This window comes from Balaenoptera musculus, chromosome 16 (assembly GCF_009873245.2).
Source record: "Balaenoptera musculus isolate JJ_BM4_2016_0621 chromosome 16, mBalMus1.pri.v3, whole genome shotgun sequence".
NCBI classification, from domain to species: domain Eukaryota; kingdom Metazoa; phylum Chordata; class Mammalia; order Artiodactyla; family Balaenopteridae; genus Balaenoptera; species Balaenoptera musculus.
This window is the reverse complement of record NC_045800.1, coordinates 15,215,116-15,240,945: the sequence shown is the minus strand read 5'-3', so window position 1 is coordinate 15,240,945 and position 25,830 is coordinate 15,215,116. Positions and strand designations below refer to the sequence as shown.

At 33.6% G+C, this 25,830-nt stretch overlaps 1 protein-coding gene across 1 annotated transcript in view; it reads left to right on the top strand.

Annotated features, from left to right (window-relative positions):
* ATRNL1 (attractin like 1) overlaps nt 1–25,830 on the top strand; it is a 688,151-nt gene that overhangs the window by 244,826 nt on the left and 417,495 nt on the right. Inside the window, exon 24 of the mRNA XM_036829651.1 lies at nt 1,872–2,029. Coding sequence (XP_036685546.1) covers nt 1,872–2,029 — 158 coding nt within the window. The remainder of the gene's footprint in view (nt 1–1,871; nt 2,030–25,830) is intronic.

The window sequence follows — 25,830 nt, the reverse complement described above, 5'->3', positions numbered from 1 at the left end:
TATATATACTATATGCCATAATTATGCATATAATAATACCTGCTGTTTCAGATAAAAATAATAAGTAGCATTATTAATAAAGCTTCATTACTGTGTTAACTTTCTCCCTAATTCAATTAAAATTAGGTGGATAACAACATTTCACACTACTTAATTTTTTTTATGACAGTGTTATGAATTCCTGTGATTTTAATTAAGATAGATTACTTCTTTAATGACTAAAGAGGCTGAGATTTCAATTACTTGATTCACCATTGAAGCTATAAATTTAATTATTGACCTTAATATTGATATAAGACAGTGAATTTTTTCTGTATATGCTTATAAATTACCAACTTATCTATTACTTTTAAGTTTACCCCTTACCTTTGTCAGCTTTGGTGCTGAGAGAGGGTAAAAAACCCTGCACTTAATAGTTCTTCCACAATAAGGTTTATAAGTTGAAATTGTTACCTTTTAAGAAACATAACTAAGAAGAAGTACAAATCTGTATGCTGGATTATGAAAAAGTATTCTCACCGTTTTATATTTACATTTTAGGAAATTCTATTGCTTTCTACTTTCTATGTAAAAGATACACTGTTGCATAAAAGTGCTGGAAGGTTTTTAAAGAAAATATATGGATCCTTAGAAATCCATATTTGATTTCTTAAAATTAAGTTACTATGCTATTTTAATATGTAGAATAATGGAAACAGAATTCAAAAGTGAAGAGGTCTTTGCAATTCCAGATTTTATATTACATGTGTAAAAATGGAAAAGATTAGACAATTATGTAGATATTTTGTTCCAATAGTGCAGACATATAGTGAAATCTTGGCTCTGTGAGTTTCATTAATAAGAATTCATGATAACTTGTACTGTAAATTTGAAATTCTGCATAATAAACTGACTCTACAAGAGTTTTAAAATTTGTCAACAAAAATACATAAAACCTGTGTAATCACTTTAGAACAGTGGTTTTAATATGCAAGAGATCACTTGTAACCTTCAGATTCCCAGAACCAAATCTCAGAAATTTTGATTTATCAGTTTGGAAGATGTCATCAGGAAATCTGCATTTTTAAAAAGCATCCAAGGTTATTTTGGAAGAGGTCATCAGTTAGAAATTAATTCAGTTGCTCAGTATCCTAATTATTTTTACTGTTAAGGCGGAGGGCTTGGTAAGATTGTTGGAAATTCTTTCTTCCATTTGGTTAATTTCAGTAAATATTTATTGAGTACCCAATACGTGTTTAACTAATTGAACGTTTAACTCATATTTTAAATTATATCCTCCCAATTTATTCAAAGTAGTGGTGGTTTAGTTTGTGGTAAACAAAAAAAATTTGATTTCTTTTCCGTTTTTAAATTGGATTGAGACATGTGAAATATGTCCTGATTTGTTTTGAAAGGCTCTGTGGAGAAGTAGATAAAACTCAGTTTCTGAAGCCTTATATACCTGAGTTCCAAAAAGGACTTTACTGTTCAGTAGCTATAAACTTAAGGCAAGTGTCTTAATCTTTCTGAGGCTCAGTTTTCAGTTTGAAAAACAGAGCTGGAATATCTCTGGGATAAATTTTTTTTTAGAATAGAATATAAAGTCTCTTAAGCCAGTGCCTAGTACGTAGCACTTAATCAGTGGTATCACTTTAAAAAATAATTTTTATACTAAATCTGTTTCCATTATATCAATATGTATGACAAATCTCATTTTCTTTTTTCTTTGTCAGTCTAAGTTGTAAAACATGACTTTATTTGGATAGTTATGTTCTTATAAGTATAGTTATAAAAATTAAGTAAATATCATATATATGTATATATTATGTTAATAAAGATACCTGTTTCCTAATATGATTTATTTAAATTTGTTATTATTATTTACATTTTAGCTGGAACAATATCTGGGGAGGAGACCCCTATAGTTTCCAAGACTAATATAAAAGAATACAGAGATAGTTTTTCCTATGAAAAATTTAACTTTAGAAGCAATCCAAACATTACGTTCTATGTGTACGTCAGCAACTTTTCATGGCCCATTAAAATACAGGTAAGTATTAATAGTATTTAATCTAATGACCACTGAGTATTTTCATTACAAAAAGAATGCTGTTTTTGTTCAAAGAAGTGATAAAGATTTCTATATTTTGAGCAATATGAAAACAAGTATTGACCCTCCATAAAAAGGATACAGTGAATGTCTGTGATGATGAATGTCTTCGTAAAAAATGTTTACACGAATAATATTAAATTAACCAAAGAATGTACTAATTTTTCAGTGAGATTATATTCTTTAAAAATGCATCAAAACCTGAAATAACTACATTGTTTTTATTTTCTGATTAATTTTATTCTTTGAGGGTTAGATACTCTTTTCTTACAATACAACTTGAAATCATTTGCTATGTTTAGTAATCTTTATTATATACTGAACATAATTCAAACCTTCATTAAAAATTTAGGATTAGCAGTACCTAACAGCTAATTCTTTAAGGCTCACTACCTTTCACTATTGACTTCTTTATCTACTCTATATATGTTGTATATTTTATTTTTATTGTGTTTAGTGATAGGCTGCTAAAGGCTTTTGATTTATTGCTAGGAACATTTAGGATGTTCTTTCTATGTTGAAAGAGTCAAGGTTTGTAGTCTTAATTTATGCTTTTATAAAAGAAAAAGTTTATATTTTTTAATGTTGGGATTTATTTATCATCCTTTTATGACTGTTTGATTAGAATGAATTCAAATTAATTTACTAAATAGCTCACATGTGCCAAGCTCTGTGCTGAGCCATTATGTTTTATAATCTTTAAAAAATTACAGATCATTTATTCTTCTTTTATATAGAAAAATTTGCATGTTTTATTTATATTAATTTCTATGTGATTTGTGGGAGGACTGAGTGATTTGTAAAAATCATTTGTTTGCTGGAAAAATTCTTATTGTAAGGTTGATTCCATGTCTAAGTTAAGGAAATTACTTACCTGTTCAAGAAATATTAGTACAAATTACTACTCAGTAAATAGTAATAAAAATTAATTTGATAAAGTTACTTCTTCATGGTGATTGAATTAGATGCTAATATAGTAAAAAAAAAAAATGCCAGAAATATTTCCTTGTAGTTTTTTAGAATTTTGACTTTGAGGATGCTGGATATATCATTTCATTTTCTAAGATTTATATAGAAATGTTAATCAGATTTCACTTGTTTTATTCAGATTATGATTGAAGGTGACAAAAGGGCTCATCCTTGAGCTTATTAAATAGTAATTAAAATTGAAAGAATTGTTACATTTTTTATTGTTTCCTGCCCTTTATTTCATGGCTATCTAATTATATTTTATTTTTAAGCAAATTACAGTTACTTTAGAATGTTCATGAATATTTAATGGTTAGAAATTAACTTTCTAAATTGGATTTTCTTTTGAGATCATACTAGTAATATGTTCTGGAAGCCAAACCAGAATTTGAATAATGAAGTTAAAATATCTCACTCTCCCAAAATAATAAAATGTGGAAAATAACCGTGATGGTCAAGATAGGTAGAGCCCAGTTCTTACTCTTTGAGTAAAATCATCACATTAGTCCTATGGGCTATGTTATATTAAGGGAGATGAGTATGTGTGTTTGTTTAGAGAACTGTAATAAACTTTCCAGTTTTAAACATAAAATAGTAAAATTATTTGAATTGAGATCTATTTGCTAATAGAATTGAATGACATTGATTTTTTAATGTTTAACCATCCTTGCTAATCAGGGGTAAGCTCCACTTAATCATTTTGTATTATACCTTTAATATATTGTTGCATTTGATTTGTTAAAATTTTAAGAATTTCTGTACCTATGTTTATGAGGCATGTTAGTTTGTAGTTTTTTATTCTTGTAATCTTGTTGACTTTGTAACATGGTACTGCTGGCCTTATAAAATAACTTGGGAAGTTTTCCTTCCTGTGTAATTTTCTGAAAGAATTGATATAGAATCCATATTATTTCCTTCTTAAGTTTGTGGTAGAATTCAACATTGAATGAATTTGAACTTGTGATTTTCTTTATGGGAATGTTTTAACTACAACTTTAATTTCCTTAATAGATTGAGAGCTTTTCTGGTTATCTGTTTTTTCTTGAGCGAGCTTTGTCCGTTTGTGTCTCTCAGTTGTGTCTTTCCCATTTTACCTAATTTGTAGAATTAATTGGCAAAAGATTTTTAATAATATTCACATATCATCCACTGATGTCATCTAATTCCTGGTATTGGTAATTAGTTTCCCCTCTCTTTTTTTCTTTTCTTGGTCAGTCTGGTTAGAGAGTTATCAATTTCACTTATTTTTCTATTTTTTATTTCATTAATTTCTTCTCTCTAATTATTCCCTTTCTTTTGCTTCCTTGACATTAATTTGCTCTTCTTTTTCTGATGTCTTAAGGTGAATGCTTTCTAATTTCCTTTTTGATTTCCTCATTGATCAGTGGGGTATTTAAAAGTGGGATATTTTATTTCCAACTATTTAGAGAATTTCTAGAAATGCTTCTGTCACTTATCTCTAATTTAATTCCAGTGTAGTTGCAGAATATATTTTGAATGATTTGAATTTTTTTTTTGATTTTAATTTTAAAAAATTTATTGAGACTTATGGTCCAGTGTTTTTGGCAGAATAATGGCTCCACAAAGGTTACCACGTCCTAATCTCTGGTACCTATGGATATATTATCTTAACATGGACAAAGAGGACTTTGAAGATGTGATTAACTTTAGGACATTAGGATGATTACTCTGAGTTACCGGGGTGGACCAACCTAACTACATGAATCTTAATGTAACCATTTTTGGCTGAGGTCAGGGTCAGAGGGTGATGTGCCTACAGAAGAATGGTCAGAGGGAACCAACATTGCTCGTTTTGAATATGGAGGAAGGGGGCTCGAGCCAAGGAATATAGACTCTAGAAGCTGCAAAAGTTGAGGAAACGGATTCTTCACTAGAACCTCTAAAAAGAAACGCATCCTTGCTGACACCTTGATTTTAGTCCACTGAAACCTCTATCAGATTTCTAACATACAGAACTATAAGACAGTAAATATGAATTGTCTTAAGCCACTAACACTGTGTTAACTGGTTACTACAGCAATAGAAAATGAATAAACCTAGTGTCTTAGTCCATTTGGGCTGCTATGAAAAAATACTATTGACTGGGTAGCTTATAAACAACAGAAATTCATTGTTTACCATTCTGGAGGCTGGGAAGTCCAAGGTCAAGGCACCAGAATGGTCAGGTTTTGGTGATGGCCCTTTTCCTGGTTTATAGCCTGTGTCCTCTTGCTGTGTCCTCACATGATGGAAGAGGATGGGGAGCTCTGTGGGACTGCTTTTATAGGAGCACTAATCCCATTCATGAGCAATCTACCCTCATGACCTACCTAATCACCTTTCAAAGACCATAGCACCCAGATATGAATCTATTTTGGTAAATGTTCCTTGGACAGTTGCAAAAGAGGCGTGTTCTCCTCTTGTTGGGTGAAGTCTTGTACAAATGTCAATTAGGGCAGGTTGGTTGATAGCTTTTGCAAGTCGTCTAGTGTCCACATTGATGCCCTGTCAATTTGAAAAATAAGCGTCCAAATCTCTGACTGTAACTGTAGGTTAGTTTATTTGTTCTTGTAGTTCTAGCAGTTTTTACGTCATGTATTTTGAAGCTCTCTTTCTTAGATGGATAAATGTTTAGGGTTTTTATGTCTTCTTGATGAATTGGTGACTTGACCTCTTTATTGTTAGGAAATTACTTTCTATATTCCTGGTAATATTCTTTGCTTTAAAATTTATTTACAAAAAATTAAAATTTATTTTGCCAAATATTAATAGTAAAGGCACTCCAGCTTTTTAAAATTACTGCTAGAATGCTATGTTACTTTTCATCCTTCTACTTTAGCCTATTTGTGCTTTTATATTTAAAGTGGATTTATTTTAGGCGGCATATAATTGTCTTTTTCTCCAATCCTGAATCATGTACATGTAACGTATATATATTTACAGGCATACCTCATTTTATTGAGCTTTCCTTAATTGCAGTTTGCAGATACTGCATTTCTTACAAATTGAAGGTTTGTGCCAACCCTGAGTTGAGCAGGTCTATAGGCACCATTTTTCCAAAACATTTGGTCACTTTGTGTCCCTGTGTCTCATTTTGGTAATTCTCATGATATTTCAAACTTCTTCGCTATTATTATATTTGTTTTGGTGATCTGTGATCAGTGATCTTTGATGTTACTACTAGGACTCAGTGAAGGCTCAGATGATGGTTAGCATTTTCAGCAATAAAGAATTTTTAAATTTTGGTGTGTATTGTGTTGGCCAAAAAGTTCATTTGGTTTTAAGTAAAAATAAAAGACACATCTTTTCATTTTCATCAAGAACTTTATCGAGCAACATATTCATTAACCAAATGAACTTTTTGGCCAACCCAATACATTTTTTTAGATATAACGCTATTGCACACTTAACAGACTATAGTATAGTACAAATATAATTTTTTTTTACAAATATAATTTTTTATACACTGGGAAACCAAAAACATTATGTGAAATGCTTTATTGCATTATTTGCTTTATTGCAGTGGTCTGGAACTGAACCTACAGTATCTTTGAGGTATTACTGTATGTCTTTGGGTTTAAATCTAACATCTTGCTATTTGTTTTCTATTTTTCTTATTTGTTCATTGTTCATTCTTTTCTTTTTTCTGCCGTATTTTTTGAATTCAGCATTTTTTATTATTTAATTTTATCCTTTTTGTTGGCTTATTAGCTACAACTCTGTTGTGTTATTTTAGTGATTATTTTATAGTTTATCATATACATCTTAAACTTTTCATTGTCTATAAGAGATATTACATCACTCATTTTTTGTATATTAACCTTAAAAAGTGTACTTTGATTTCCTTCCCCCGGCCTTTGTGCCATTGTTGAATATATTTTACTGCTTCATGTATTATAAAATTCACACTACACTTTTACTATTTTTGATGGTCAGTTTTATTTAAAGATATTAAAAATAAGAAAACATCTTCTCTTTTACCTACATATTTACTGTTTCCAGCATTCATCATTTCTTTTTCTCTTTTGTAAATCCAAATTTCTTTTTTCTTTAACTTTTATTTTATATTGGAGCATAGTTGATTAACAATGTTCTGTTAGTTTCAGGTCTACAGCAAAGTGATTCAGTTATACATATATATGTATCTATTCTTTTTCAAATTCTTTCCCCATTTAGGTATTACAGAATAACCTAGCGTTCCCCATGCTATACAGTAGGTCCTTGTGGGTTATCTGTTTTAAATATAGCAGTGTGTACTATGTAGTATCATTTTCCTACTGCCTAAGGGACGTCCTTTAACACTTTAGTGGAGATCTGCTGACAATGCATTATATCTGCCTGTATTTCTGAAAAAATCTTTATTTCACTTTTCTTGGGGTGGTGTTAAAGAATTTTAAATTGTAGCTTTTTCCTTTCATTATTTTAAAGATGTTTCTGTATATAGTCCTTTGGTTTCTATTGTTTCTAATGAGAAATGTGTTTAAGCTTGCTGTTCCTTTGTATGTAATGGCTCATTTTCCTCTTTCTGCATTAAAAATTTTTTTCTCTTTATCACTGATTTTGGCCAATTTGATTATGATATGTATAGGTGTGGGTTTTTTTATGTTTCTTGTGCATGGGTTTTACTTCATAAATTCATAAAATTATAGTTTTCACGAAATTTAGAAAATGTTCAGCCATTATTTCTCAGTTTTTTTCCCACTTCTCTCTTCTTCTTAAAGAATTCCAATTGTATGTATATTAAACTGCTTGAAATTGTTCCTTTGCCCACTAATGCTCTGTTCTTGGTTTTTATTCATTCTTTTCTTTTCTCTCTGTGTTTCACTTTGTATATTTTTGGTACTTATATCTTCAAGTTCATTAATCTTTTCTTCTATAGTATCCAATCTCATATTAATCCCATCCAGTGTATTTTTCATCTCAGACATTATATTTTTTATTTCTAGAATTTTGGTAAGGTTTTTAGAAAAAATGTTTCTACTTAACACGCTCCATCGATTTTCTGCCGTCTTGAACATATGGAATTACAGTTACTATAACTCTTTCAATGTCCTTGTCTGCACATTCTATCATTTGTGTCATTTCTGAGGTTTTTTTCCTATTGTTTTATTTTGCTTTTCCTTATGAGTCATATTTTGATTGGATGCCAGACATTCCTGAGTTTTACCTTTTTGGGTGCTAGATATTTATTAATTTTGATAGATAAGTTTTAGCTTTTTTCTGCAGTGGAGTTAATTTACTTGGAAAAATTTGATCTTTTCAAGGCTTATTTTTGTGCTTTGATCGGCAGGAACAAAGCATAATTTAGTCTAGGGTTAATCTTTCCATTCCTGATGCACTGCCCTTCTGGGTACTCTACTTTGTGAGACATGAATTACAGGTTATCCACCTCTGACTGGTTGGACCATGAACTGTTCCCAACCCTATGTGAGTTTTGAGGATTCTTCTCTCTGCTCCTTTCATATGGTTCTTTCCCCAGCCTTGGATAGTTTCTTCACCAGTAAGTAGTATTCGCCTGAAGACTCACGGGGACTCTGGGCGGTTCTGTCTTCTCCAGTATACTGTCTTGTACACTGTAGCCACCTTGGCTTTTCCAGAATTCCCAGCTTCATTTCCTCAATTAAGGAAAATTTCTGGACTGCACCTGTGTTCACTCTCCTTTTGATCCAGCCTTAAAACCACAATCATCTGTGGCATTAGAAGGCTTACCTCATTTTTTCTCTACTCAGGGATCATTGTCCTGCATTGCTTGATATCCAATACCTGAACACCAGTGTTTCATACATTTTGTCTGCTTTACTAGTTGTTTTGGCAGGAGGATAAATCCATTCCCTGTCACTCCATTTTGGAAGGAAGTAGAAATACTACATTTAATTTTGAGTCTGAATGGTAATTGGATTAATATGGTAGCCATAAATTTGTTCGCTGAATGATGGGACTGTTACTATGTATGTGTTTTATGCTTTTACTTGTAAATTGTTTTAATTAATAGCTTGTATTTAAGTTTTCAAGTACTTTTCAGATAAATGGCAGTCAGTTTGTAGACATATGTGTATATATTTTAGATTTCCTCAGCACACATTATTGCAAATTCCAAGAAGCTGCAAGTTATGAGAAAGTTTACAATCCATAGATGAAATTGTTCATAAATATTTACAAACTACACTCTATGGAGGCAGTTATTTTGAAAAGTAGCTGAAATTAAAAAATACAAAAAACCCAATTCCTGTTGAAAAATATCCATCAGACCATGAGGTACCAAGAATCCTCTGTCCAAAGATAAAAATCACTGTTTTCTTTTCACAAAGTTGTATCAGTGATGCTTCAAACAAGCGAAAATGGTTTCTGATAAAAATTAACATTTAACTTTTATGATCATTTTTACTTAATTTTTTAAAATATTTGCTTCAGTAGACTTGTTACACAGGGAGAGCACTTTGTGTGTACAGCTGAAAGAAAGCACTTCAAGTTATTTTAGAACTTTCTACTTGTAATTTAATTCTTTTTTATATGCTATAGCATAAAAAATGTATGAAGAGTTTAATATTTAATTATTTGTTGTTTGCATAATGAAACATCTTTGTATCATATCCTTTTTGTAAGCCAAACATTTCACATAGATTTTGCTTTAATTAATGTCAATAGTATTTTCATACTTTTATGTGGTACTTTTTCCTATTCAGTTCTTTTGACTACTTTCAGTTATAATGTTCCCATATATGTTTGGACAGATTTAACAGATCAATTTAAAAAGTATTAGATGAATAAGGAGAAGTTTTTACTGATATGTAAGAAAGTAGAAAAATATTTCATTTGGCTTGATCCAATTTGGGTCTAATCTTGCTATTAATAGGATGAAACTTACTAGCATGATAATAGAACTTTATAAATTTCTGCAGGAAACTAACAAAATAAAAAGGAATGGTAATGATTGTTATTTACTTAGTATTTAATTCTGTATTTATTCAGTCAAAGGCTAATATAAAGTAGTGCTTCCTATGGAAATGGGGTGGATATTGAACATTTATATAAATTTTTGGCTACACTCTCCAGCAGATATTTCTTAAATTTCAGTCACACACAGGATACTTTGCTAGGGGATAAAATGGTACACAAAGTAGTTTCTGCCCTCAAGTAGCTCATAAAATATGTTAATCAGCATTCTTTCAGTTGTAGGTAAAGAAATCCAACTTTAAATTAGCTTTGAAGTAACACAAGGGATATTACAGGCTTGAAAAAACAGGGCATCCAAAGGAAATGTCTCTGGGAACTTCAGGAACTCAATGTCTCCTCTTATGACCATCTTACCTAAAACTGCATCCCTTGACATTCTTTATACTGTGTTATGTAAATAATTTTTGAATTGGCTAATGTAATTATTCCCTCTCTGTTTGTGGGTTCTGTTTCACAAAGTATGTTGACTGTATTCTATTCTATTTTAGTTGGATTTATAGAATCCTAATTTAGTCATCCCGGACAGAAAAGGGAAAAGACTCTCTCCTACAGCCTTTATGTAAAATTTCAGGGACATATTTTGGTTTTGTTTCAGTCATAAAATGTTATCTGAGCTATTCACTGTGGCTAACATCAATGTGAATGGTATTTGTGAATTGGAGAGTCTAAATTGTATATCCACCTTTGTTAATGTTACAGAGGTGATATTGAAGCAGGGAAGCGTCTTGGAAAGAGTTATATTGAAGCAAGATTTTGAAGGATGAATAGGAGTTCATGGACCAGAGGTATGAGAGGGAATTCTAGGCAAGAGAGATGGGTTTTCAAAGTTTAATGAAAGAATTTTCATCAGGGAGCAAACAGATTTTTTTAATCACTGGAAACCAGATTGTATGATAGAAAAGTGGTGGTGTAGAATGATTGGGGTGGTGGTGTGGGATATAAGAGCCTTGGAAGATGGAGAAGAATTTAATGAGGCAGTAGTGCGGATATGCAAGTTTTGAGCCTAAAACCTAAGAGGACTTGCATGTTTCCGTTTGCCTTCCTGCCATCTCCATGAGAATTTCACACTTAGACTAGCCTACTTGTCCCAGGACCAACAAGTGACTTCTCAATGGAAACCACTAGCGGGGAGAAAATGTGCTGACGGAAAATATCTGTCAACTATAAACAGCAAACACATTTTCCAAATCAAGGTCAAATAAGTACATTTTCCAACAGCAAAAAAATCTGAAGGATTTTACTGACATTAGATTGGAGCCGAAAGAAATACTACAGAGAGGACTTTAAGCAGAGGAAAGTTTTAAAATGATCTCAGATATAAACATTGAAACATGAGAGGAAACGAAGGATAACAGAATCGGTAAACGTAAATGAATACTGGATTAAAAAATAGCTCATGTAGTTTAAATTTCTGTAGAACAACAAATAGATGATGAAAGTAATGCAAAGAGCAATGGGGTAAATAGAGCTAAAGTAGTCTGAGGTGCTAGCAATATCAGTGAAATGGTAAAAGTAATAAATCTTAAGAGTCTCTAATTGTTATGACTTCTAGGGTAAATCTAAAGAAGAAAGGAAAGAATGAAATAAGTTGATTGAGAAGTTGAATTGGCAAATAGAAATATTTTATGAGCTCACAGTAAGGTATGAAAAGAGAAAAATGGTGTATAACAAAGGTGGTTCAAATAAAAATTACATAGTAAGAAGTTAAGTATAGCCTAGCTATATCAGTAATTACATTAAATTTAAGTAGACTAAATGCACCAAGTAAAAGCCTAAAACTGTCATACAGGATTGAATAAAACCTGATACTTAAAGGAGACAAACTTTAGATATAATGATTCAAAATGGTTGAAAGTAGAAGTATACCAAAAGTATGCTATACAAACCTAACCAAAAGAAAACTATTGATCACACAAAGTAAACTTTCAGGCAAGAGTCATTACTAGAGTTAAAGAGGTATGTTTCACAATGATAAAGAGGTAGCAGATCCACTAGAAAGATGGCACAATCCTGAATCTGTATGTGCCCAAAATGTAGCTTCAAAATGTGTGAAGTTAATGAAAACAGATTGCTGTTTCACAATCCAATGGAATAATACTTAAATACATAGGGCTACATGAACTAATGAGAAAATTTTAAATGTGGATGGGAATTTGGGTGGGAATATTGTGGTATTATTTTTAATATTCTCTTTTCTGATAGATATACGATGAAGGCCTTTCTCTTTCTTCTTGATCTATGCTTATGCCAAATAAATAAAACACTCTGAATGATATCTTGCTCTCAGTGATCCTACGGAATTCAGGAATACATGCTTTTTTTTAAAAGAGCGGAAGTCTCTTTTATATCAATGTGGTTATTTGCATAGTTTTAATACGTATGTGTCCTCATTTTTTCCAGAATATAATTGGACAACAGATTGTCCAATTAAAGCATTCCCTTGTGTGTTAAATTTGAGAATAACTTTAGTCAGATATAACAAGCCCACTACTAAGGAAAAAGCGTTGTATTAATATGTGCAGTCATTACCTAAACAGCCTTCTAGAAGACTTGTCTGGTAATTGTTCTATGGCTTTTAGTGTCCCAGTCTTACATGCAGTTGTCAGGGTAATTTCCTGGAAGATCTGGATCCTTAGCAGATTTGGGGGACTCTGGAGGAAGAATAATTCACTAACTCGTTAGGCTCTGAAGACAGAATTGGCGGAGACAGATTGCTTAGATTTGGTTTCTAGCCTCAGAACAGAAGAAAAAGTAAGATCAGATAAAAAATCTTCGTGAAAATAGAAGCCATTGAATACCCAGTCCTAGATACCTTAAGGAACCTCAAGACAGAAATTAACTCTCTTGACTTAGTGGCTTAATACCAAGTGGCTTTAGATTTGTTGGCAAGCGTACAAGGAGATTGTATGTATGTTGATTAACAATTCTTGCTGTTGCTACACCCATGTGTATGTATTAGGTGAAAACACCATGAAATCACCTTCTTGGGGGGCTGAAGAATACTTTTTGAAGAGTATTTATGATTTGAAGGGAGGTGGTTTTAGAAAATTGTCTAAAATTTTGAATTAGGCAAAAGTGATTACCATCTAACTTAACAGTATTATGGTAGGTGCTGTTTAGCAATTCTCTGAGAGATTACCTGATTCTCTAGAAGTATGTACCTTTGATTGATTTGCTATTGTCTGCAGCCTCTCCTAAAAGTTCACGACAAATGTCCTTAGCAGCAGGCAGGATCAACTCTTCACCAGTAGTAAAGGGCTTCTTAGCTTTAGCAATGCGGTTAGCCGCTAAGAATGATGCTCTTAGTGCAGACACATTTGATGAAGTGGTGGCCTTCAATAATTGCTTCTGTTCTTTGTGTTCACATTTTTTTCTTTTGGAAAACTCCAAAGGCTTGTCTTTTAATGCAGGGTGCTTGGTCCATGTGGCGAAGCAGTTTTGAAGGTTTCATTGCTTCGTTGGATAGCCGGTCGCCACATATTTTACAAAGCAGGCTTGGAGAATGTCAGTCACCTGTTGCAGTGAACCCGTAATTTAAGTAGGACTCTTGGTATTTTCTTTTAAATGCAGCTTCCTTTTTGTTGGCAGCCAGAGTCTTCTGCTGTCTCATCATTGGGTCTTTCCCCCTTTTCAAAAAAGCTCTCCAGCGACGTTTATTTTTTACTCAGTTTGGCTAGGGTTAGCTTGTGGGCTTACCAAAACTGTGACTGAGACAAGTGCACAGTGTGGGAAAGAGGCGCGGACGGAAGTGGTAAATAAGATAATGGGCGGGCTAGGAGCAGACTACAATAAGTATTGGATTCTGACTTAAAGCCTGACACCAGATGCAGCTGTGCAATTGAAGTGCATCAACTCACTTGCCACTATAAAGCCTGACAACAGATGCAGCTAATTGTCACTCACTGATAGGGTTTTGATATGAGTCTGCAAGCAATTGATTTATTGTGGTCTTTGTGCAGTCAAACCTCTCTGCTGTTGTAATCTGTATTTGCAGCTGCTCCTCAGCGTTAACATCAGCACGTCAGCTCTGCCTCAGCTCATCGGGCATTAGATTATCATAAGGAGCGCGCAACCTAGATCCCTCGCATGTGCAGTTCACAGTAGGGTTCGTGCTCCTGTGAGAATCTAATGCCGCCACTGATCTGACAGGAGGCGGAGCTCAGGCAGTAATGCGAGCGATGGGGAGCAGCTGTAAATACAGATGAAGCTTTGCTCCCCGCCGCTCACCTCCTGCTGTGCGGCCAGGTTCCTAACAGGCCACGGACCGATACTGGTCCATGGCCCCGGGGTTAGGGATCCCCCTGCTTTAACCCACTTTTAACTCTCATTTGCTAATGGAATAAGGAGGAATAGAGTATCTTTGTGTCACTAAAATAAAAGAAGATCTATACAGCACAATAGACATAATTGTGTGTGTATATACATGAGAGAAAGAGATAATATAGCATCCAACAATGACAGAATTGACATATTTCTGAAGTACACATGAACTTTTAATAAAAACTAATAAAAGACTATTTGTTGGACTAGTCCTTGGAAGCATTCCTATTCCACATAAGAGGTAAGATGGAGTAAACACATGTTGACCTTTCTCTCACTGAACACAACCAAAAAAAATCTGGACAGAATGCATGATATAGCAATTTGAGGTCTCTGAAAGTAATTATCAGGAGGCAGATTGGAAAAAAATACTAGAATTCACAGTACCACTGAACTGGTGGTGAGATTAACATTTTTTCCCATTGAATTTGCTGGCCCCAGACCCAGAAGTGAGCACTGTGGTGCAGAAAGAGTGAGATGAAGAAACTCTCTACTTTTGGCCTAAAGAGTGGAAAAGGGAACTCCTAAAGTTCAGGGAGGATGGGAAATATGCACCTTTTTTTTTCTCTCCCTTTTTCTCCACTTTCCTGGGCCTCAGTAGTCAGGCAGTTCAATGGTCGTGTGGTAGTGGCTACAAAAGCCACTGGGAAAGGGAAGCTGCAAAGTCCCAACTCTGAGGGCAAGGAGCCTTCTTCTCTGATAGAGACACAACTCCCAGAAAGTGGGGCTAAACCCCACTGTTTTATTTGCCCTCTTTTGTTTTCCTGCCACCATTGCACAGTTGCAGAGGTGGGCAGCTTATGGCCAGTGGACTATAAAGGAGGTTTCCAGGTGACCAGAAAGTATGAAGAAAGAGCAGAAGGTAAGAATTCAGATGATCGGTTCCGTAAAGCTGCTTATTAACTGCTTGGCTCACCCCTGACCTGCTAGTGAATGGAACTGATCCTAATGAGGATACCAAAGATACCTATTACAGGCTAGGTAAACATCTGCCCAGGTCTCATACTGCCAACTAGGCAGCACACATGTGGGACTGATCCGTATAACACTGCTAAGATTTTGAATACTGAACTAATATTGGGCCACTGCCATAACAACAAAAAAAGGATAATTTTAAGAAGAAATTGATGGCATCTTTGCAATTCACAGGAGCACAAATTCCTTTATATATACACATTTGTAGTGAAAGAGAGCAGAAAACAGACTGTAAGTACGATTAGAAACCAATTCTAAAATTCCAGAAAATTTCCACCTTTTTCAATCGCTATAATGACAGGCTGCTACCATTTATTTGTATTATGTCATGTATTTTGAAAATCAGACCGCTAGCATGTAACAAAACAGCTTTAAACTATACCTGTCAGTTTGTCAGTAATAATGTCCTAGTTACCATGCCAATGGATACTTGTTAATCCTAATGCTATTCAGTTCTTTGTAGCATTTCTCACCGATTTCTTTTTTCATTCTGAACTACTTTTTCTCTGATTTCTGTTAAATCTGTCTGTCCCCCATTTGTGACCTCAGTTAAATTATTCCCTTATCTTAGCTTTAGTTAACTCATCTATAAAATGAAGACAGCAGTGCTTAACATTATAGGGTTATCATGATGATTAAATGACATAATTATGTAAAATAGAACCATGCCTATACAACAGTAAATATTACAATAAGCAGTAGATAGGTGATCACCATTTTTCCCTCCTCAGCACCATTATCATCATTGGTATGTGAGAGTGTTTTTTATCTTCTTACATATATCTCACCTGTTTAAATCCTTCTATAATTTCCCATAACATTTAAGATAAATGTTTTCTATTTTACTTATCTATATTAGGTTGATAACTTACAACAAAAAGTAGTACAAGAATTATACCTGCTTACATATCAGTTGAAAACAAAATATTTAGTTTAATTTAAATAATTTAGTTTAATTCACTTTTTTTTAGCCTCTTAAAGTGAGAGTTTAGATCACTGACTTTAGAATTTTCTTCTTTTCTTTTATATGCCTCTAAAGCTATAAATTACCCTCAATGCACTGCTTTAGGCACATTCCACAAATTTTGAAAAGTTTTATTTTCATTTTCATTCACACCTAAATATTTCCTTATTTCCCTTGAGATATGTTCTTTGACTCATGAGTCATTCAAAAGTGTCTTAATTAATTCTTAAATACTTGGGAATTTTCCAGGTGTCTTCCTTTCATTATTTCCTAATTTAATTTTCTCTGTGGCCAGAGAAAACTATGTATAATTTTAATCCTTTAAATTTATTGGTTTCGAGTTTTGTTTGTTTGCTTTTTGCAGAGAATATGGTTGCTTTTACTGCAAATCCATATGTGTTTAAAAAAACAAGTGTGCTTCACAGTTGTTTGTTATTCGTTAAATGTTAGTTGAATATTTGGTTGATAGTGTTGCTCAGTGTTCTGTATCCTTATTTTCTTTCTACTTTTTCTGTGAATTACTTAGTGTTTTTGAAATTTCCAGCTATGTTTGGTGATTTGTTTGTTTCTTGTTTCAATACTGTAAGATTTTCTTCTTTATTCTTTGCAGTTGCACTATTTTATACAATATTTACATTGGCTAATATTCCTGCTGTATTGACCCTTTTATTTTTATGAAATATTCTCTTTGTCTTTATTATCTCTACTTCTTGCCATACCAAATTACTTGTAGTTCCCCCAACATCTGTCTACTCTCATGTCTTTGTTGGGCATTTTTACATTCTGCATTTTTTCAATGACCTTTGTTGTCTTAACCTCCTGACTATTGCTTAGCCTTTGTCTCAGTGCAAGTATAACCTCCCCTTATACATAACTCTCCTCTTAAACTGTTACATCCTTCAGCTTATCACATTTTGTTGTAATTATTGTTTCACTTCTTTATCCCCTATTAGCCTCAAAACTCTGATATAGTAGAAACTGTCCTCAGCACTTAGGTGAAGTAATTCAATGAATAGTTTTTAAATTAAGAGATGAGTAATGTATTTCTCCTGAGGGAGAAATGTATGGATAGTATATGCTTTCCTATAGTACTCTTTTGAAAAGTCTTAACATGTAATGTAGATAGTTTATTAGTGCAACAAAGGATTTCCCCCATCTTTATAAATAGTCACAAGGCTTCTTGTAAAACAAAACAAAACAAAACATTTTTTTCTTCTCCAAAAATGAAATTGTATAGTAAATAGTTTTTGTTAGTTAAGATTCTTTGTAAGGAACAGAAACTATCTCCGATAACAAATAGATGGAAAATGTATTATTAGTATAACATGCTGCTAACAGTGTGAAGGGGAGAATAAATAATCTGGTTTACAATAGGCAGAAAGCTGTTAGTCCCAGAAGTTTTCAGTTATGAAGTGCTTTACATTCTTGCCTAAGCATGACTACTCTAGTTAATGAAGTCTCATGGTTTTTCAGTTCATCCATATTACTCAGTTAAGATCTGAAAATCATAGGTGAATGAACCTGACTGGCAAATTTAGATCACCTGTCTATCCCATTGTTGTACCAGAGGGTGGAAGACAAAAAAAATCTCCCAGAAAGAGCTTTTTTAGCTTCCATACTGGAAGATATAAGACTAGAGTGGACTACTCCAATAAGAAAACAAGTATTTGAATAAAATAATTCCTTGTTGGGACAGGAGGTGTTTGCTAGTGACCAGAAATCAACAAATATATGCTATCATAGGTAACCTTGATAAAAGTATATCAGTATCTAGGGAATAAGAATATCTTTCTGAAATTGTTATTTGCCTATATTAGGAAAATATTACAGATTTGACTGAGGAAATGATGCAGTTGTTATTAAAGTGAGAAAGAAAGCTTCGCTTCCTGTGTTTTTAAAATACACAATTAATTAACCTGGTGCAAGGTAAATTATATACAATATTTTTCATCAGTGCCTATTCCGTGAATGTTTTTAATCTCTGTCTTCAGTTGACAGTTGCTTGCTTTTCTGGTGGCTGTAAAGAGTAGGTATTAAGAACACAGATCCTAAATCAGACTACATCAGTTTTACATTCTCCATTTTCAAGTTGTATGATTGGGAAGAACTTTTTTTGTGTGTGTGTCAGTACTTTAATTTCTTCACATACAAAACTGGAGATGATAATAGGGTCTACCTTTATTAGTTTCTCTTGCTAAGTAGCAATTTACCACAAATGTATCAGCTTAAAACAACATCCATTTATTTTTTTATTTTTTATTTTTTTAAATTTATTATTTATTTATTATTTTTATTTTTGGCTGTGTTGGGTCTTCATTTCTATGTGAGGGCTTTCTCCAGTTGCGGCGAGCGGGGGCCACTCTTCATCGCGGCGCGCGGACCTCTCACTATCGCGGCCTCTCTTGTTGCGGAGCACAGGCTCCAGACGCGCAGGCTCAGTAGTTGTGGCTCACGGGCCCAGTTGCTCTGCGGCATGTGGGATCTTCCCAGACCAGGGCTCGAACCCGTGTCCCCTGCATTGGCAGGCAGATTCTCAACCACTGCGCCACCAGGGAAGCCCCAACATCCATTTATTATCTCACAGTTTTGGTGGGTCAGGAATCTGGACACAGATAGCTGGTTCCTCTGCTTAGTGTTTCACCAGGCTGCAATCATGGTGTCAGTCAGGCTCTCATCTGTGGCACAAGGACTTGGCTTCCAAGCTCACTGGTTTTTGGCAGAATTCAGTTCCTTGGGGTTGTGGGACTGATGTCTCCACTTTTTTTTGCTGCTTTCAGTCAGGGTATGATCTCAGCCCCTAGAAGCTGGCTGCCATTCCCTGCCACCTGACCCTGTCCTCAACATGGCATGGTGCTTCTTCAATGCCAGCTGTAGAATCTCTTTTGTTTAAAATTTTTCTCTTCAGTCTACTAAAGTGGAGTCTGACATAATGTAATAATCATGGGAGTGACTATTCCATCACCTTTGCCATATAATGTAACCTAATTAATGGAGTGACTTCCATCATTTTCACAGATTCAGGGGAAGGGATATACAGGGTGTGTACATCAAGGACTGGGAATCTTGGGGGCCATATTAGAATTTTGCCTACCATTCTGTCTTAGGATACTTTTGCAGGTTAAAAAGATAATACATGTCAAAATGTGTAGTAAGTGTTTAATCAGTGTTAAATATTATTTAAATGCAAGATTCTTGATTCTCACTAAAATTAGTCATGTGAAACTGAAATGGCCTTCAAATGTGAAGAAGTTGTAAAGTAATTCTCAGCTGGTTTTATAAACTAGATATATATTTTATTGATAAAATATCAACTTAGATTTAAATTATAGAAATTAATGGCACATCACTCTATTTCTTATTATTTATGTGATACACTCTTTCTCTCTGAAACTTTCTCTTCTCTCCCTTAAGAATTTTTTTTTTTTATAAATTTAATATTTATTTATTTATTTATTTTTGGGTGTGTTGGGTCTTCGTTTCTGTGCAAGGGCTTTCTCTAGTTGCAGCAAGCGGGGGCCACTCCTCATCGAGGTGCGCGGGCCTCTCACTGTCGCGGCCTCTTGTTGCGGAGCACAGGCTCCAGACGCGCAGGCTCAGTAGTTGTGGCTCACGGGCCCATTTGCTCCGCGGCATGTGGGATCTTCCCAGACCAGGGCTCGAACCTGTGTCCCCTGCATTGGCAGGCAGACTCTCAACCACCGCACCACCAGGGAAGCCCAAGAATTTTTTGTTTTATATTTGATATTATTTAATTTTACTGTAACGTGTAGAGGTGAAGGATTTTTGTCATCTTTCTTTTTAATTCAAGGAAACATATCTCCATTATACCTTCAAATACTTCTTCCATTCCATTTTTCTTTGCTATTTTGAGATTCTTATTATTTGATCACATTTCTATTTCTATCTTGAATATCTTTTAGCTTTTGTTTTAAATTTTCTTTTTTCTCTCCCTCCTCCTCAATCCATTCTTTCAGCATGCTAATTTGTTGTATTCATACATCCATTCATTCTAGTTTTTATTTCATTTATTTTATTTTTCAAATGTTTTCTGATTCTCCTTTCACATTGTTCATATTTTCCCTGAATTTTTTAATATACTTATGGGGATAATTTGAAATTTGGGGGCCTAGGGATATTGGCTGCTCTGAAAAGTACTGCATATGGGGAAAGCTAGGTAGACCTCAGTCTGTGTCAGACCTAATGACTCAGGTGGTAGAAGGGATGTTGAAAATGTCTAAGATGGAAATCTTCAGGGCACTAGAAAACTGTTATTTAAAAATTTGTACCTCAACCCAGTCCTGTTTTATAAACACTAGACTTCTTGCATATCTAGCTACCTTCTTGATATGCCCACTTGAATGTATAATAGGCATTTCAAAGACTAAAACATGCCCAAAAATATAGTCTATGATCCTTTCTCAAAAACCAGCTTTATTCCATTGTATTATAAGCATATAGAGGATATCCAGTACTAGTTGCCACATATTCACGGGGACATTGACAAACTGGGATACATCCAGAAAAGGTAAACTGTACATGGGAAATTATATCATATGAATAAGGTTTAATGAATTGGAACTTTTACATGGACTAGAATTTTAACTATTCCTATGGAACTGTAGAGATTGGAATTAAAATCAGTCAATAGATATTATAGAGAAATATAGTGCAAGTTAAAGCAAAATTTCTAATGAATAGAATTGTCCAAAAGAATGGTTTTCCAGCCTTAATAATGAGCACTCCACTACCAAAATTAAGTAGAGGCTTTATTACCATCATAAGTATTGTAGAGAAGGGGACTTCCCTGGTGGTCCAGTGGTTAGGACTTCGCCTTACAGTGCAGGGTGTGTGGGTTTGATCCCTGGTCAAGGAGCTGGGATCCCACATGCCTCTTGGCCAAAAAACCAAAACATAAAATAAAATAAGCGATATAGTAACAAATTCAGTAAAGACTTAAAAAAAAAATATTGTAGAGAAGATATATGTGGCCTTCTATCTATAGTACTTCATGATTCTATAATTTTTAATCACAATATAAGATTTTACATTTTAAATAGATGAGAAAAATTTTTTACCACTTAATTATTAGAATACTTATAGTAATTGTATGTCTTTGATTAATGAAAAGTTTCTCACTAGAGATTTTAAAGCTACTGTCACTTGCATATTTTGTTTTAGGTAGGCAGTAGATTTTCTGGAAAAGTCAGAGCTGCTGAAATACAAATAGTTTAAGTGCAATTTGAGTAGATAAAAGCAAACCATTTCAAATTTTTTTGGTAAATAGTGAACTATTATAAATATACATATGTCAGTGAATATGGGATATTATATTTATCTAGGTAAAAATATGTGTGTGTATCTGTATACATCTATCTATCATGTCTGTATATTGATCTTTAGATTTTGAGGTAAAAGTAAAAATAAATGGAAAGTTGTTTAAACTGGATTTTATTATAAAGTAAAGATCTTGACTGAATGTTAATATTTGTATTACATTTTCATTGAAATATTTGTAGTTTCTCTCTTCAATAATGTATATTTTATTACAAGTTGTATTATTAAATATGTTTTTGTTTTTTACCTATCTTTTGTCCCTTTCCTCAGTAATCCCATTAATTTTTAAATTAATTAATTAATTAATTTTAAATTTTTGGCTGTGTTGGGTCTTTGTTGCTGTGCGCGGGCTTTATCTAGCTGCAGCGAGCAGGGACATTGCAGTGTGCGGAATTCTCATTGTCATGGCTTCTCTTGTTGCGGAGCACAGGCTCTAGGCACGCAGGCTTCAGTAGTTGTGGCTCACGGGGTCTAGAGCGCAGGCTCAGTAGTTGTGGCTCACGGGTTTAGTTGCTCCGCGGAATGTGGGATCTTCCCAGACCAGGGATCGAACCCGTGTCCCCTGCATTGGCAGGTGGATTCTTATCCACTGCGCCAACAGGGAAGCCCCCCATTAAATTTTTAAATTTATTATTATTTTTTTTTATTATTCAATGGAATGTTTTAGTGTGAATTACATGACCAACTGCCCTTGTGTAATAAAGACTGCACATGGGTAGAGATTGTGATAATTGCTAAGTTAAAAGGCAGATTATGACATTCTAAAAGCATTATTGCTGCCAAAATACACTGGCTCAATGATTTGTGTTTTGTTTTTTTTTAAATATTCTGAAGATGTTTGAGGAATAAACATCTTTGTTAAGGATTTTATTATTTTTTTTGTAAGTATTATACCATTCTTTTTACTCTGTTATTGAGTTATATGTATTGTAAAGGCTTAATTCTTATAGTGTCATAAATCTTATTCTTACCGTAGAATTCTAGAAATCAAGATAATGATTATTTTTTTCTGTCAGATACATAATATGTCTACCAGAGTAGGACGTTTTTAAGTAGGTGGCTATTTGTACACCGTTAATCAGACTCTTTTGGCCATTGAGCCTCTGCCATTTTAACATATTGTTTCATCAATTTATATATTTAAGAAGGCTGTTTCCATTTAAAGTAAATCAATCTAGGGCTTCCCTGGTGGCGCAGTGGTTGGGAGTCCACCTGCCAATGCAGGGGACACGGGTTTGGGCCCTGGTCCAGGAGGAGCCTGCGTGCTGCAGAGCAACTGGGCCGGTGCGACGCAACTGCTCAGCCTGCGCTCTAGAGCCCGCCTGCCACAACTGCTGAGCCCACGTGCCACAACTGCTGAGGCCCAAGCGCCTGGAGCTTGTGCTCCGCAACGGCGGGGGTGGGGGGACGCTGTCGTGATGAGGATCCCGCGCACCGCACGAGGAGTGGCCCCTGCTCACTGCAGCTGGGGAGAGCCCGCGGGCAGCAACGAAGATCCAACGCAGCCAAAAATAAAATAAATAAATTTTTTAAAAAAGTAAATCGTTCTAATTTTAAACAAATTTTCTTCATTGTTTTTGATAGAGTATTTTATATTTTAGATTGCCAACCACTTTAGCATTCAGACATCCTTAAAACTTCTAATTGTGACTGTAAGACATGTAGCAGTGTTCTGTGATAAATATGCTGATAATGTAGTAATTAAACAGGAAAAATTTTTTTATTTTGTAATGTTAGGAATCATGCTGTTGAGTTGATTTGCATCAATTTCCAGAGTGAGATTTTATTTTGGTAACACATTCTTTATGACTTGTAATGCCATGCAATTGAATCTTGACAATAAGAAAAGAAAAAAGAAATTACTACTATAACTGCAATGCTAATAACTTGAAAAACAGAAAGAGTGCATATTGAACGTTAGTACTTTATATTCTCCTACAATAGTGCTGCTCATCAACACTTATACATCACTGTTTAAATTAAATTAAATTAGATTGAATCTAAATTACCTGTTTCTGAGTAAATGAGATTTGGTAATACACTATTAAGTCAATCTGCAAATTGATGTCATAATTTAGATTTGATTTTTTTTAATGAGAATGATGCTAGGAATCATTCTTCAATTTGCAAATCTAATTTCCATAGTCTAGGTGATATCCTCTTACTAATAATGGTTAAGTTATACAGAACAAAATAGAGAAAAAATGGAATCCTAATGGTGATGTTTGTAAATTTTTATCACAAGTGTGTTAGTATTTTGAACATAGAAGATGAGTCATTTGAGCACAAAATAAGATGCTAAGCTACTAGATAAACAGGCATTGAAGTAAACAGGAAGTTTTATCTTGTGTGTATGGTTTGAAAAGTAAGGGTTATAATATACATGTGCTGATAAAGATTTCCTTGTATAATTTTTTCCCAAATTAAATCAAAGGACACATTATAATAATTAATAATAATAATTATTATTATCTGCTGTTATTACTATCTTCCAAATTGTAGGCTTGAGGAATTTGTCATATATATTTTCAAATACTTTTTCCTTTTAAGACTCTCTTTACATTAAACCTGTTAGCACAAGTTCAAGAAATAGTATTGAAAATTGTTAATCAATTTGATCAGTTACTCAACTAATATATTAATTCTGCTTATCAGAAAATATAAATGTGAAGAATATATAAAATATTTAAGACACGTATTCTTTTTTTTTTAACGTCTTTATTGGAGTATAATTTCTTTACAATGGTGTGTTAGTTTCTGCTTTATAACAAAGTGAATCAGCTATACATATACATATATCCCCATATCTCCTCCCTCTTGTGTCTCCCTCCCTCTTGTGTCTCCCTCCCTCCCGCCCTCCCTATCCCACCCCTCTAGGTGGTCACAAAGCACCAAGCTGATCTCCCTGTGCTATGCGGCTGCTTCCCACTAGCTATCTGTTTTACATTTGGTAGTATATATGAGCCCATGCCACTCCCTCACTTAGTCCCAGCCTACCCTTCCCCCTCCCCGTGCCCTCAAGTCCATTCTCTACGTCTGTGATAAGACACGTATTCTTATAGAGAGAAATGGTAAGTTTTTATGACAGCTACAAAATAAGATTGGTTATGGTAGATACAGATGTTCTAGAGATTCAGAGAAGGAAGACATGTCAAGTTTACACTATAATGTCAGAGTTGAGTAGTAAAAACGAGACCATATTGCTCACAAAGCTGAAAATATTTACTATCTGGTTCTATACAGAAGTTTGTTGACTCCTTATATAAAATATTACTACCAATGCTATTCTTTATAAACAGTAAAATTGAATTAGGTAAGATAGCTTAAGTGTAAAATATTTTTCTAAGAAAATGACTTATAAAGAACATTTTCAATCTTTTTATTTGTGAAATAAATCTAAGTAAAGAAATTCTCCCACTTCTTTATAGTAGTAATTTTAAAAAGTCATTAATTTTCCTTTGAAATCTGAACTCTTAAAATTTCTAATGCATTGTCATTAAATATCCATATAACCTCATAGATATTTTTAGATATTTGCCATCATAATATAATTTGATGTTATAGACTGCCATGTTTTTATATAAAAGGGAGCAATTTTGTTTCTATGTAATCTTTGTTATTATTTTTAAAACTAAAATAATTTTTCATCAGATCATACGGTTTCATTGTGTATAGTTGGAAATTTGAAGCTTTTTAAAAAAATGCAGCAATAAATATTCTTTTTGTGCAGTTATATTTTATTTGCTAACTTATTTTGGGGAACTTACTCTGTTTCTTCCATGGAATCGGTTCTGTTTATGCTCTATATTTTTAAAGGGATTATTAAATTTTTGCATAGAAGTCTGAAAAGTAGTCTCTAGTCTCTTAATTTCTTCTCCTTCAGTGGTGATTTCCCTGTTCTCATTTCTTTTTTAGTATATTTTTGTTTTTTCCCTTGTTTTCTTGATCAATTTACCTAGTGGTTTTTCTATTTTGTTATGTTTTCAAAAATAAGATTTTGATTTAATTAGACCTCTTATTCTTCTCTTCTTGCATCATTAGTGTTTACTTTTACATTTAATATTCTTTATTATTTCCTTAGCTTGCTTTAGTTTACTTTATAGCTCATTTTATACTTTTTAGAGCTGAGGATTTATTTCATTTATTTTAATTTTTTCATTTTTATTAAAGTGTTTGTGCTATGACTATACTTCTGATTACTGCTTTAAATATGTCTCATAGATCC